At 42.4% G+C, this 15,859-nt stretch overlaps 1 protein-coding gene across 1 annotated transcript in view; it reads right to left on the bottom strand.

The window, feature by feature from the left end:
• EPC2 (enhancer of polycomb homolog 2 (Drosophila)) overlaps window positions 1–15,859 on the bottom strand; it is an 83,725-nt gene that overhangs the window by 24,878 nt on the left and 42,988 nt on the right. The window contains exons 2-3 of the mRNA XM_015423066.1: window positions 3,392–3,551; window positions 1,417–1,562 (exon numbers count right to left, since the gene is read on the bottom strand). Of these exons, the coding sequence (XP_015278552.1) occupies window positions 1,417–1,562; window positions 3,392–3,551 (306 nt within the window). The remainder of the gene's footprint in view (window positions 1–1,416; window positions 1,563–3,391; window positions 3,552–15,859) is intronic.

The following is a 15,859-nucleotide window of genomic DNA, read 5'->3' as shown; positions in this document are numbered from 1 at the left end:
GGGGGGGGGGAAGGGGGACAGTGAGAGAGCTTCTAAAGTACTGTGTTCAGTTTTGGGCACCACAATTTAAGAAGGATATAGAGAAGCTGGAACATGTCCAGAGGAAGGCAACGAAGATGGTGAGGGGTCTAGAGACCAAGTCCTATGAGGAAAGGTTGAAGGAGCTGGGTATGTTTAGCCTGGAGAGATAACTCAGAGGTGATATGATAGCCATCATCAAGTACTGGAAGGGCTGTCATGTAGAGGATGGTGTGGAGTTGTTTTCTGTTGTCCCAGAAGGTTGGACCAGAACCAACAGGTTGAAATTAACATTAGGAAGAACTTCATGACAGTTACAGCAGTTCCTCAGCAGAACAGGCTTCCTTGGGAGGTGGTGGGCTCTCCTTTGGAGGTTTTTAAGCAGAGACTAGATAGCCATCTGATAGCAATGCTGATTCTGTGATCATGAGAGGGTGGGCAGGAAGGGTTGCAACAGAGCTTAGTTCTTGTGGCCCCATTCTTACATGTCCAGGGAAATGCTGATCGCCACTTTGGGGTCAGGAAGCAATTTTTCTCCAGGCCAGTTTGGCCAGGGATCCTGGAGGCTTTTTGTCTGGGGGTCACTGGGGGCATAGGGGGGAGGCATTTGTTAATTTCCTGCATTGTGCAGGGGGTTGGACTAGATGACCCTAGAGATCCCTTCCAACTCTATGATTCTATGTTTCCACTGGAGTGATATCTAGTTTCTACAGCTTTATAATTTAACACTCACCTTGGTCTATGATAATAACCACCTTCAGGCAAGTACTCACTGTATCAGCTACAACAAAAAATAGGGATATCGCATATATGCAGTCTCTATAGCTGTACTCATTCTCCTGTGTAACCTCGAAGAACTATTTCCTACCACATTTCTAGGATAGGGATTGATACTCAAAGCCTCCCCTGCTGTGTTAAACAATGCAATTCCATCCACACTGCTGGTGCAGCCACCTGAGAGACACACTCAAGGGAAGGAAGAACACCATAGCTAAACGAATGGTGGCATGCCATATCCCCACAAAGCAAAGTTACTCACTTAATTCTGCTTTGTCAATTTAAAATTTTAGAAAATAGATGTAATATATTTATTGAGTATTTTAACCCACCTTTCTCTGAAACCAAACTCAAAGTGCATACAATAATAGAGCCATCAAAACTAGCAAACAGATCTAGCTATCCCTTTAAAAATAAGTAGTGTTAAAATGCCTCCCGAATAATTCTGCCCTGCACAACTTACAGAAACTCAGCAATATGGAAGCCTTTCTAACAGTTTCAGGAGCAGACACTGAAAATTAGTAATGAAATATAACCAGACATTCATGTTCAAGAAATCTTAACAAAATCCAACTTTATTGTCAAATTGTAAGACAAGACTTTCCTTCAAGAGCACAATACCTGATTAGAACTAGCTTTCTCAAGTCTGTCTATCATAATTTCAAACTGAAGTGGTTTGATTTCCATCTTCCGATTGAGCCTATTTAATAATGTCTCATCTTCTGAGTCCATATCATAATCAGGTTGCTCATTATCCAAATTGAAGGCTAAAACAAAAAAGAGAAAACATTAAAGCTAGAACGTACACATTTATACTAAGAATCAGCAAAGAATCAGCTAAAAGGAAACAAAACGTCAACTGGTTCAATTGTCTGCCATCCCAAGAGACAGGATTTGTATCTGTATCACATGGTGGAGCCAGGCAGTCATGAGGTTGCTCACTTAGCTCTAGCCAGCATCCTGCATGACCACCTAAATATCTGAGCTGCACATATAAACTCCTCTACAAGTTCACTAAGGATCCAAACTACATGGTATCTTTCCTAAATAACTAATGGGGTAAATTAAGCAAGATGCAGCATTTACTACTATGGTTATACTTAAGAATCCATTAGATTTAGCCCAAATCAAATATAATTTAAAACTAAAAAAATCCTACCACTACAGAACACTGAACTACATATCTGAAAAGGGATGTGCTGTAAAAGCTCATAAGGGCTGTGTAAACATGGAATAGACTGTGAAAGAGTTAATGCTGCACAGAGCCAGAGATCCTTGGGTGACAGGCTGCTCAAGGGGATTTGATTGATTAGTGTCAGTTGAACAAGAAACACTTGGGAAGTGACTGCTGAAGAGAACTCAGTTTAGCTCTGACACAGAACTGGAGCAGCTTAGCTCTGACTGAGGAGAGTTTAGCACTGTCTGAGAAAAGTTTAACACTGACTGAGGACTGGGAAGGTTGGCAAGGAGGAGTGGGAGGATTGGTGCAGACCCCATTTAAGCCAGAAAAAGGGATAGATCTCCTAGTTAGAGAAGTTATTACCTTCCCAGTTGATACGGGAGACAGCTCAAAGATTGGAGTCATCCCTGGTGTGTGTAGAGAAGGAATTTGGGTACTTGGTTGTGTATCCCTGCCTTCTGAAGACTGACAAATCAGTTAAACTCAACAAAGTGAACTGGAGTGTTTAGGTAATACTGAAACCAAAACCTCTCACCCCTAAGATTCTAAGACTTTGTGAAAAGCTTGAGAACTCTCACTTGCTGGAAACACATGAACTGGAGTTTGCAATGATAACAAATTACCTCAGAGTTATACTTGATTCACCTCAGACATTTTACTCCTGATTTCACCTGACATTCCCCCCTCTACATTTAATAAAATATTTTATTTTTGAACTTCAAAAAGGCTTGTGTGCCATTTTCAGAAGTTTAAGTTAAAGAGGTGATCTTGTCTCTTCACGCAAGTTCCTGCACTGAGCCAGCAGCAAAATACAACTAAGTGACAGGGTGGGACAGCCATGGATCTACAGAAAAGAAGAAAATAATAAAGGGGCTGCTTAGCCAGAAAGGAAGGGGAAAACTGAGAGAAAATCCTGCATCTGAGTGAGGGAACAGGTCTAGGTCACCAAAGCAGCATTCAAGACCATTCCAATTCTATGATAATGTAGGCAAAATATACTTTTCTTAGTTCTTGGTACAAACACCTGTATACCTTCTAGATATGTAAAGGCCTGGAAGAAAAATCCAGAGAAATGCAGGAAAAAAATGTTCCCCCAAAAAAACTTTCCCCCCAGTTTTTCAGATGGACAGATGCAATTAATAAACTACCAAAAAAAAAAAAAGTCCAGACAGCCATAAATATTTGGGGGTCCACTTTTTTGTCCATCAGTAATAAGAAATTATATTGTTTCTATTCTACAAACTCAGCTACAGCTACAATGCAAATACAGAATTCTTCTCAAATGTGCTTCGTCCAAGGTAAATAAAAACTTCTTTACTCTCTTAAACCTAAAACTAATGTAGTGCATCTTTTCTCAGAATCCACTCAGCAACTTTGATAGTTATGGAAAAGAGAAAGAAAAACCAATTAACTTACGTTGGATATGAATGAACTGTTTTGGTTGTTTAAATTCTCCTTTGTATAGGCGACTGTAATAGTTGACATTGCTTTCTGCTTCAGGAACTGGAATAACCATGTTCTCTTTCTTTTCTCTAAAGACTTGCTGTGCTGAGATAGCTCGTTGCAAATGGTGTTCCTAAAAAGAGGAAAGTAATAGTTCAGCTATCACTATTACATGACCAACAACCACTAGCACTTTTTTCCTAGCAATAATATCCACCATTATCATATTGAAAATAGTTGTTAAATCATTTCAAGGCTACAGGATACTTCATCCGGCCAAAGAAAAAACTGCTTCAATTTAAACAATAAAAATCTCCTGGTTGCCAATGTACAATAAATACCCTCAGGGAACAGGCAGATAAACTTTATAGAATGTTCTTTTTTCTTTGAAGCCACAGATGATTACAATAAACAGGTGCGGGCACGCAGGCTTGTAAACATGTTTGTGGGTTAATTACTTTTGTAGGTTTTTTTAAATGGCAGATGTAGTGAAAAAATATTTGGCAAAGAAGAAAAAAGAAAAGAAAAAAGATATTTTTGTAAAGTTCTTCCTAAAATATGGAAGATATAGAGAGGGTACAGACCTATATTTATTTCTGCAGAAAACTAGCAAAAGACACCCTAACAGTTAATAGCCATTTATGATACCGAATACTGACTTCTGCAAGTTTTTTAATCCAATTATTAATTTTTAATAACACTTGACGGTCCTGATTCAGTCCTACAGCAAAAATAATACTCCAAAATTTATTTTAACACAGATACATGTTAGTTATCTCATCTTACTTGAACTTTTACAGAATTACACCTATAGCCAAATAACCACTTTCTAACTCACTCAGGCAACCGTAAATATTTTGAATGTTCATGGAGCCAAATGTATCATACAGGCTTTTAAATCTTCTATACATGTTAACTCCTTCTACTGTACTGCGTAGGCCATCATGCTATACCAATATGCATACGTTTTGTTGCATGCACACACAAGCACAGAATTTAAAGGCACACTTTCCTGCTCCTAAGAGATACACTAGTAGGAAATTAATCTTCTAGGAACAATTCTTAGAATACAACAAGAGTCACAAAGTGATTTAATTCCTATGTTTTTTTAGTGGTGTGCACTGAATTTGCCACCAGGAAGCAAAATCAGAAATTAAGCCACAAGAGCCCTGAAGAACACATACTCGCTATATTAGCCTCCAGAATCAAGGGTGAAAGTGCCATTAGGGGCCGTGTATCAACAAACTGGAAGAAGAGCCACTGAAGTTGGAGGAAGGCTACACAGCTGATCCAAAAGGAAAGGTGAGAGTATAAACAAAACAAACTTTATTCAGTCGAGCGGTAGGATCAACCCTATTGTTTAAATTATTCCTATACTGCCTCTCTTATCTATATCTGTTCCATATGTCTCCAAAACTTTGGTGAAGACAAAAATAAAGGTTTTATTTATATAAACTTATGTTGCTTCAATATCAAAGGAAGCATCTAGCACTCCATTAGTCAGGACTCACTGGAAAAGACGACAATGCTATGAAAAACTGAAGGGAGCAGGAAAAGAGGAAGACCTAACATGAGGGGGACTGACTCAATAAAGGAAGCCATGTGGCCCTCATTTTGCAAGATCTGAGCAAGGCTGTTAACAATGGGATATTTTGGAGGTCATTAATTCATACGGTTGCCATAAGTTGGAAGCAATTTGCCAGCCCTTAACACATGCACAAACACCCCAAATGGATTTTACTCTTCATGTTCAAACATCTTTGAAAATGGGGTGCACCTTGGGAAAAAAATTAAATTCAACTATCAATTGATGAAAAGCCTCAAAGAACAGATTGTTTCTCTACCCACTACTCAGTCAGCTGCAGGTAAGATTACCACTAATATACAATCAGTATGCAGATTTTGCACAGATGAATGGATGCACAACTGATCCTCACAATCAACACTGAGCCAACAACGGCTATTGGGCTTTTGGGAGAACAATCTTGGGACTGAGTTTTCCTCACATCACATCATGGACATTTAAATAGGTACATCAGAACTTTTCATATACTGATATCAAATGTCACTGACAACTACCATGACGATAAAGTTAACTGAACTGGGTAAGCTTGCGCTACCTCTGAAGTAAGACATCTTGGGCAACATCCACTGCGTGAGCATAAAGCTTTTAAAGAATGATGAACCAATGAGAAACGGCAATAAAAAATTCTGTTTCTATTTTGAAGAGATTTTGCATACATGTATTCACTCAAAGATAGACTGCTTGCTGCTGCAAAATGGTTGAGGCATGCAAACTATAGCCTTACTGTACATCATTCTTTCATATGATGCACACAAAAAATTCCCATATCCCAACAGGAATATTTAATCAAATAAAGAGATGACATGATTCTCAAATTTATATTAGGTAGATATACTAGAAAGATATACAGGCAATAAACTCGAACTGCTTGGCCACCCCCAATGCTGCTTAATAACATAATTTACCATGAAGTGCTAAGGCTAATTAGGATTAGGGCAACTAACCTTGATTGGGCTAGTACATTATCTTGTGCAAGGTGTATATGTTCCACTCTTGTATAAGGGATTCCCCAGTCCCAATGATTCTACATATATGAAATTTCTCACAGTCCCTAGTCACAGACATGCTTTCATACTTACTAGATTAAACACCTTTACAACTGCAGAGCTAATGGGACGTTTTGTGAAAATTCCATAATCAGATTGGTTATATGACTGTGCATCTGGTGCATTAGACTCACTGGATCACCTCTTATTGCTCTGTTCCCAATAGTGAGTCCCCAAGTTCCTCTGGATTAGTCCGATCTTGCTTAAACATCATCTTCCTATAGAACCTTGGGTGACATCTCAACTATTGTCAGACACTGATCCTGAAATAATTTGTTCTTGTCACAAAATATCTGCCAATAGTAACCTCTCTGAAATTGTGGAGAAATGTCTCTAAATTAACTGGGGAAAAAATGATGGTTTTACAATATGAGTTACTAGAATTTTAGATTACAATCATGATTCTGAAGATCTTAACAGAAGGTTTACCCTATCATTCAGGGTCTAACTCTTACCCAGTGTATTTATTATATTAAGGAATTTTAATCTTATCCAAAAAATTTACCATTATATAGTTTTTATATTATGGATTATTCAAATTTCATGATTTGATTAATGGATTTATTCTAATTCTCCTATTTATTCTCAACTGATGCTATTATTTTTACTAAAATGATAAAAGGGTTGGAACACTTTCCCTATGAGGAAAGGTTAAAACGCTTGGGGCTCTTTAGCTTGGAGAAACAATGGCTGAGGGGTGACATTATCGAGGTTCATAAGATTATGCATGGGATAGAGCAGGTAGAGAAAGAAGTACTTTTCTCCCTTTCTCACAATACAAGAACACGTGGGCACTCCATGAAATTGCTGAGCGGTCAGGTTAGAACAGATAAAAGGAAGTACTTCTTCACCCAAAGAGTGATTAACACATGGAATTCACTGCCACAGGAGGTGACGGTGGCTACAAGCAGGGACAGCTTCAAGAGGGAATTAGATAAGTATATGGAGCAGAAGTCCATCAGTGGCTATTAGTCATAAGGTATATATAGGAACTCTCACGCTGGGGCAAGTGATGCTCTGTCTTCTTGGTGCTTGGGGGGGCAACAGTGGGAGGGCTTCGAGTGTCTTGGCCCCACTGCTGGACCTTCTGATGGAACCTGGTATTTTTGGCCACTGTGTGACAGAACTAGATAGGCCATTGTGTGACAGAACTAGTTGGACTAGATGGGCCATTGGCCTGATCCAACATTGGCTTCTCTTATGTTCTTATTTCAGTTCAGTTTAAGCTCTTCTGGTCAAACGAGCTAAATAAAATTGAGTAAGAAAATATCATGCCCAATGAAACACTATAATTTCACTGAAATAAAAAGAGGTAAAACTGTAACTCTTTCCATATTTCTGTAACAGACACCTGTTGTCACGGAAATCATTAATACCATCCTCCCCAAAAAACTCAAAACCAGAAATCTATAAAACTAAAAGGAGCTAAATAAAAGATGGGAAAGAAATATCACTGACTTTATTTCAAACAAATATGAAGGAGCTTTTCAACCTCAAGGAACAGTGAAATATCATTTTTTAAATCTAAATTTCGAATAATACTTTCACATACAACTTCTCAGTACAGAAAAACTGCATCTCTCTTATATATAAAGCTTATTTTGTGTGGATTCGCCTGACCGTTCCACACGCCTCCTTAGCCTTTCGGTCTGTGACCTGTCGCTCAGCACGGGGGCCAATCCCATGCCTAGATTGCCTCCCTCCGTCGCCTTTGCCCGCCCACAGACCCGCCAGGCGGCCTATAACCCGCAGTCTGTGCTGGGCCGCCGGCCAGGACCCGACTTGTCTCCCCCACCAGCTTCTGCAGCCGTTTGGCACCCTCCCAGAGGGCCTCGACCACGCCGACCTGTCTCCCCCGCCACCTTCTGCGGCTGCTCGCCGCCCTCCTGGAGGGCTGCCCATGCCTCCGCCAGATGGGGGGGGTCAGGCTGGTCCACCTGGCCTCCTCCACCCGCAGAGAACCTCACCTCATTGGTCAGGCAGGGCACTGGGCGCCCCATCACGGGAGGGCTGCGGCTAATCGCCTTGACCTCCCGTGGCCTTGGGCTGGTGGCGCCACACCCCTTCCCCCCTTCACTACTCGGCTGCCCTGGGTGGCCGGGTGCCCACCACCTCCCACCAATGCTAGCGCCCGCTGTGTCCTGCTACAGTGGGCTTTCTTCCTAGTTCACTAATATGGATACTCTAGACAATGTAATAAAATGAGACCACTCCAGCTTACATGGTTAAACATTTCCTTTAAAATATTTAAAGACTCACTACAAACACACATCCCATAGCTTGCATCCAGGTGCAGTGTTTCTGAGGGCAGAAGTATTTTTGTTTATGGAGTACAACTTTCTCACTTGCCACTGTACCCTGAACCCTGAACCCTCCCCCCCAATGCTGCTCCTGGGGGGGATCCCGTCTCCCAGGAGCAGCATTTCAGGCTACAGCACGAATTGGAGAGGAGAAAATCACACTCTATAAGTAGAAATCATTCTACCCACAGACACATTATGCTGGATCCAAGCCTAATACTTTCAAGAGGGAAATGAAGTTTTCAATCTGTATAGTGAAAACTCATGAACTTTAAAACATTTTTAAAAGAATTTTGTCGAAGAGGTTCCGAAACTTTGTTCCAGTGTGTTTCCCCAGAAAAAAATGTCTCACTCACTATAATGTTCTGAATGCAATTCACAATGGATCAACTAAGTTTTGAGTCCAGTGACACCTTTAAAACCAACAATCTTTTATTCTGGGTATAAGCTTGTGTGTGTGTACACACTTCTTCAGACAACGGATCAAGTAAAACAAAAAAAATAACAGGTAATAAAATCAGCAACCTAAAAATACATCTAGGCAAAAGTACAACTATTAGAAGCACAAATCTGCAGATAGTAAAGCAAAGAAATTAGTATCCTCATCCAGGAAAGGTGTGGTGCAGTGGTTAGAATCTAGGTTAGAATCTGGGAGACCCAGCTCTGAATCCCAACTCTTGCCAAGGAATTTGGCTCAGTGATCTGAGTGACACTGGGCCAAGTCACACATATTCAGCCTAATCTACTGTACAGAGTTGTTGGGAGAATAAAACGGAAGAAAGGAAAACACTGTAAGCTGCTTTGGGTCCTCATTGGGGAGAAAGGAAGAATACACATAAATAAGAAAATCATACACAAAATCAGAGAAAATAAAAACACTTTGAAGTAGTCCAAAGACCCAGGAACATAAAAAAGTTTTCACCTGACTCCTGGAAAACTGTAGATTCTGAATCAGACAACTTTCTGTGGGGAGGGAGTCTCAGAGTCTAAACGCCACTGCTGAAAAAATGCAGCCTCCAGTATTTAAAAAACACACAACCCTTCCGCAGATGAGTGTATACAGGCAGAGTCTCTGCAGATGATCTCAACTGGCAGGCAGAAAATACAGGAAAAACAGAAACTTGGATAATCACCATGAAGGTTCCTTCTGCTCTGAGGTTAGGAGGGCATCTTGATATGAGTTATTCCCACCAATTGCTCAGGGAGGCAGGACTTTCTTCAACTTCCTGTCTCCCAGGTGGGAGTCACCTCAGCTCAGTTTGGTTACTTCACGAGCTTATGAATCCAAGGCCAGGAAGGAAAAGAACAGTAAAATAACAACCAGAACAGGTAAATCAATGTTAGAAACAAAACCGGTGGAACAATATGAGCAGAGTTCTGAAAGAACTCAAATGTGAACTTGTGGATCTCCTTACAAAACTATGTAATCTTTCATTAAAATCTGCTTCCATTCCTGAGGACTGGAAGGTAGCTAATGTCACTCCCATCTTTAAAAAGGGCTCCAGAGGAGATATTACAGGACAGTCAGTCTGACGTCGATACCAGGTAAATTGGTGGAAACCATTATTAAGGAAAGAATTAGTAGGCACATAGATGAACAAAACCTATTGAGGCAGACTCAGCATGGGTTCTGTAAGGGAAGATCTTGTCTCACTAAACTGTTAGTGTTCTTTGAGGGGGTGAACAAACATGTGGACAAGGGGGATCCAATAGATATTGTTTACCTTGACTTCCAGAAAGCTTTTGATAAAATTCCTCATCAAAGGCTTCTAAGTAAGCTCAAAAATCATGGGATAAAAGGACAAGCCTCTTGTGGATCAAAAACTGGCTAATTAATAGGAAACAGAGAGTGAGTATAAATGGGAAATTTTCTCAGTGGAGTGTGGTAAGCAGTGGGGTACTGCAGGAATCAGTACTTGGTCCACTGCTTTGTAACTTGTTCATTAATGATTTGGAGTTGGGAGTAAGCAGTGAAGTGGCTAAATTTGCGGATGATACGAAGTTGTTCAGGGTGGTGAAAACCAGTGAGGATTGTGAGGCACTCCAAAGGGATCTGTCAAGGATGGGCAAGTGGGCGTCAACATGGCAAATGGGGTTCAATGTGGCCAAGTGCAAGGTGATGCACATTGGAGCCAAAAATCCTAACTATAAATACACGTTGATGGGGTCTGAACTGGCAGAGACTGATCAAGAGAGAGATCTTGGAGTTGTAGTAGATGTCGAGACAGTGTGTGACTGCAATAAAGAAGGCCAATGCTATGCTGGGGATTATTAGGAAGGGTATTGTAAACAGATCAGCCAATATCATAATGCCGCTATATAAATCAATGGTGCGACCTCATTTGGAATACTGTGTGCAATTCTGGCTACCACACCTTAAGTGCAATATTATAGCTTTGGGAAAAGTGCAGAAAAGGGCAACTCGAATGATAAAAGGGTTGGAACACTTTCCCTATGAGGAAAGGTTAAAGCGCTTAGGGCTCTTTAGCTTGGAGAAACAACGACTGAGGGGTGACATAATTGAGGTTTATAAGATTATGCATGGGACAGAGCAGGTAAAGAAAGAGGTACTTTTCTCCCTTTCTCACAATACAAGAACTCGTGGGTACGCCATGAAATTGCTGAGCAGTCGGGTTAGAACGGATAAAAGGAAGTACTTCTTCACCCAAAGAGTGATTAACACTTGGAATTCACTGCCACAGGAAGTGGTGGCGGCTACAAGCATGGACGGCTTCAAAGGGGAATTAGATAAGCATATGGAGCTGAGGACCATCAGTGGCTATTAGCCACAAGGTATAGATAGGGACTCTGGGGCAAGTAATGCTCTGTCTTCTTGGTGCTTGGGAAGGGGGTCAACAATGGGATGGCTTCTAATGTCCTGGCCCCACTGGTGGACCTCCTGATGGCACCTGGTATTTCTGGCCACAGTGTGACACAGAGTGTTGGACTGGATGGGCCTTTGGCCTGATCCAACATTGGCGTATCTTATGTTCTTATGAGTTAAGGAAGTGTTAGAGCAAGCAAGCATCTTCTGAGCACATATGACTGATCAAACTCAGGATCTGTTTTTTGTACATGTTCTTCTCTTTTCTTTCCTTTTTATCTTTCTTTCTCGCTTTTTGGGTGGTGCAAGATGCCCTCCTAACCTCAGAGCAGAAGGAACCCTTGGTAAGTATCCAGTGTTCCATTCTCGCTCTGAGGATAAGAGCATCTTTATATGGGACTTCTAACAGCAGTGTCTCAAGTGACCACATCCACTTCATTCTGCAAGACTCTACGTCCAAAGGCTTCATCAGCCAATGAGAACGTGTTAAGTTTTTAGTGTCTAATGAATGTCAAAATTGAAGACCATATTTACATATTTCCTCTACTGAGGCTTAATGAACAAAGGCTGCGTTGGCAGCTGCACTTCTCACAGAGTGTGCTGTGTTCCTTGTTGGAGCTGGAATGCTGCTTGTCTTGTAGGCATGGGATACACACTGTCAAATGGCGTAACTGATGGCTGATCAGGACATCTTCCTACCCTTATTCAGAGCAGTCAATGAAATGAAAAGAGTTGTGTGGTGTGCTCCAGGAGGATGGATTGGCCCCATCTAAGTTTGTTGGGGTCCCTTCCGCCGCTAGCTATCCTGGGTCAGCAAGAGGAGAGAAGGCAGAGAGAAGAGGCTTTCCCTTGTCAGTTTCACTCCCCTGGCCAGTCTGCTGTTAGGTTTAAATGGCTTAAACCTAACAGCTGTCTAGCAGGGAGTGAAATTGACAAGGAAAGCTAAACCAGCTTCCAGAGGAAAAAAAGGCATTTTACATGCTTCCCTTCCCTCCTGTCAGGTATATCAGACCCGAATACCGAATATTTCCCCAGTCCTGATACTTTACCGGTATTGGACTGGGGATATTTGGCATTTACCGATATTTTTCGGGTCTGATATACCTGTCAAGCTCCTTAGCAGGATCATACCACACACCAAGGCTTCCAAAAAAGATAGGTGTTTAATGATAGTCCATTACTAAAGAAAGAGTATACAGCTTGTGTCAAGAATGACCTGCAATATGATGGCCACTGACTTATAGTAAAATCAAACGTGTCCCCCCCCAATAAGCTGAAGCTAATGATCGCGTTTCTCTCACGCGCGGGCAGGCAAGCAGCTTTGCGCTCAAATGGTTGAGATTCCCAGGCTGGCATCATTGCAGCTAGAAAACAGATCAAGGTCAGGCTACAGATAAACAGTGAAGAACCAGACAGGATAAGCTGGCGTGGAGAAGGAGATGCCCCCTCCACATTCCAACCCAATGACAGGGTTACCTGACATCTCCCAAAGTCGAAAAATACCGACTATTTTTTTTGCACACCCCTAAAAAGATATAAGGACAAAAGAAGCAGCAGAGCCAAGAGGAGGTATGAAGAAAAAAAGGGACAGGCTGAAGAAGTTAGGAGGATCTCCCTTAAGCATAAAATCACTCTAGCAAAAAAGCAAGAGAAAAGCAAGTAAAAAAGCGCAAACAAAGAGCTCAGCTTCAACGCTGCACTTCCTAATGAGGCAGGAAGCAAACTGGGCCAAGGGCGACTCCCACCCGGGAGACAGGAAGTTGAAGAGTTTAGTCCTGCCTCCCTGAGCAATTGGTGGGAACCATACATTCCAGTCCAAGATGCCCTCCTCCTCAGAGTGAGAACAAAGACTCTCAGTTGGTTGGATTCCATGGAACATTTCTGCTGGCAGAAGAGACTAGAGTAGTGACTGTCAGCTAGGTCCTTCTCAAGCCCTGGCTGTCATGGGAGTGGGGATGACTCTGGAATGTTAAGTTTCAATTCTGCTGTGTCTTCTATGTTTCTATTATCTCTGCATGACCTTCAGTGCCTGGTGTAGCATTTCTCTTGGGAAAAGTAGCCTGTTACTTTGGCGGGCTTCTACCTGATCCCTGATTGGCCCTGGGCCATCAGGGGGTCTCCTTGAATGATGTATAACTGTTTGCTGCACGCACTTTTCTTTAGTTCTAACATAAAATGTTTAAGATACCTGCATACTCTCAACTTCTCAATAAACTTTACTTTGAATGAAAGCTGCTGGGAACTGATTGCTGCAGGAGTCTGACAGTGACATCTCCCACCATTTTCCCCAAGCAATCTTAGTGCATATGTGAGTTGTTTCCTTTCAGAAAAAAATAAGATGAAATGGAAAATACACATTTTGTGATACCGTATCAGGGGTGTGGTGTCGGCTCTGGAGAAGAATGGACGCCTGAAGAGTGAGCTCCAATCCTCCTCTTTACCAAAACCCTCATTATCGACAACTCAGACATTTTTCTCTTTCAAATATTATGGACAGAGATCTGATAAAAACTCAACAACTTCTAAGCCAGTAAAGCAAATACAAGACTTTTATTCCTCACAAACATCAGGCAAGGAAAAGGCCAAAGACATGGACAACATGGCAACTGACAGCACACTGGTAAGCCCACTGCCTTCCCTTCCATCTGATGAAGCACTTGCTGCATTATTCCAAATCTTTGAACAAAAATTATTAAACAATATGGCAGCCCTTATTAAGCCCCTTTCAGATCAGTTTGCAGAGTTCAGAATCATCCTTGATTCTGCTAACCAAAAAGCCAGTTCTGCACTAGACTTGGAATGATGCTGAAAGAAGAATAAGAAGAGGAGGAGGAGATTGGATTTATATCCTGTCCTTCACTACCCAAAGGAGTCTCAGAGTGGCTTACAAACTCCTTTCCCTTCCCCTCCCCACAACAGACACCCTGTGAGGAAGGTGGGGCTGAAAGAGCTCTGACAGAAATTGCTCTTTTTTAAGAACAGCTGTGCCAGAACTATGGCTTGCCCAAGGTCATCCAGCAAAGTGCAAGTGGAGGAGTGGGGAATCAATGCCGCATGATGCAAGCAGAAAATGGCTGACTGTAAAATAGAATATTAGACCTAGAAATGTCAGCCCGGCAGACCCACTTGAAGATTAGAAGCTTTAATGAGCATTCAGTCCCAAAAGCAAACTTACCTTAGTTTTTAATGAACTGGCTTTCACACAAATTGAATCTAGAAGATGGAGTGGCCCCCCTGATCTCCAATGCCTACAGACTAGGGCCAACAGACAATCCAAAAAGACATGGCCCCAGAGACATCCTGGATGTAATACCAGACACCAGGACCCGCAGAAAAATCCTTGACACAGCAAGATCAAAGGGCTCTCTCTCCTTTAAAGGGGACCCAATAATGGTATTTCCAGACCTCCCCCCAGAAGTCCTTAACAAATGATGTGATTTAAAAGTAATAACTGAAGCTCTTCAACAGGTTCTAGTACCCTACAAGTAAGTGAATCTAACCAAGGTACAAGTTCAGCACACAGGCAAAACTCTCCATGCTGCAGACATCAACTCAGTTCGCATTTTACTGCAAGAGCTCAAGATCCCAATGCCTTCTGATCTCAATAAACCATCTCAGAAGAGGAAATTCGACCACCACCCCTCTCCCACCATAAGCAGTAAAATCCCTATACTCAATGCCTGACTGTTATGGTACAGTGTCTATAAGAACCTGCTTGTTCCATTTTGAATATACTGTGTCTGTCCTGAATACTGTTCTGGTCAAACAGACCGCTTGGGCTGCTGGGATTTTTTTAGGGGCCTGTTGGCACACCCTATTGGGATAACGGGAGTCATAGGGCCTCTTTCTCCAATGGGAGGTGGGCGCAGGAGATGGCTGGTGTCTAGCATAATATGGTTTCCAGGAATGGTACCGGCGTCAGGGTGTCGATGCTGAGACACCCAAGTTCCAACCCTGCTTCCAACTATCATCGACAGCCTTTAAGGCTTCGTCAGTGGTAGAGTGGAAGAGACCTTCGCCATTGAAGGGGAGATCCTCAATCCGGAATTTCACGTCGGGCTGTAAAGAGGTACCTCTTAGCCAAGCATGACGATGGAGACTGACGGAGGAGACAACAACTTTCGAGCCGGTATCGAGTCATCAATAGGGGGATGAAGCCCAGGTTCTGAGGAAGAACACTTAGGGGCATCCCTAGGTCTCAAGAGCTCAGGAGGCTGGTCAGGGGCCACAGAGCGGGCCGAAGTAACGGACCGAGATCGTCTGGTGCGATCCAAAGTGCGTGGATGCTCATGACGTTCGAAGTGATGAAGCCGATCATATCGGTGTCGGCGAGGAGTAGGAGACCTCGGATAATAATACGGATAGTAATCTGGCCAATCCCGTTCATCACGAGACCAATATTGGTCATCAGAAGGCGATCCCGAGGGAGAAGGCAACTGGCGACGAATAAGACGCTTTCGATCATATCGAGATCGGTGGCCAATAGAATGCTCCCTGCCCTCCAAATGGTGGATCGGGGTACGGGAGTGTGGCGACTGAGATCGAGAGTCCCGGTGACAAGACATGTCAGGAGGGGATCTTGTAGATTGACCCAGCGGAATAAGGCCAGAGGCTAAAGAGAGCGTAGGCGGCAGTGTCGGAGGCCGCAAGGTGGACTTGTTAGGCACAACAGCCACAGCAGGGGTC

This window comes from Gekko japonicus, unplaced genomic scaffold, assembly GCF_001447785.1.
Source record: "Gekko japonicus isolate JY-2015 unplaced genomic scaffold, Gekko_japonicus_V1.1 scaffold334, whole genome shotgun sequence".
Classification (NCBI taxonomy): Eukaryota; Metazoa; Chordata; class Lepidosauria; order Squamata; family Gekkonidae; genus Gekko; species Gekko japonicus.
The sequence above is the reverse complement of the archived record's forward strand: the minus strand, read 5'-3'. Positions and strand labels throughout refer to the sequence as shown.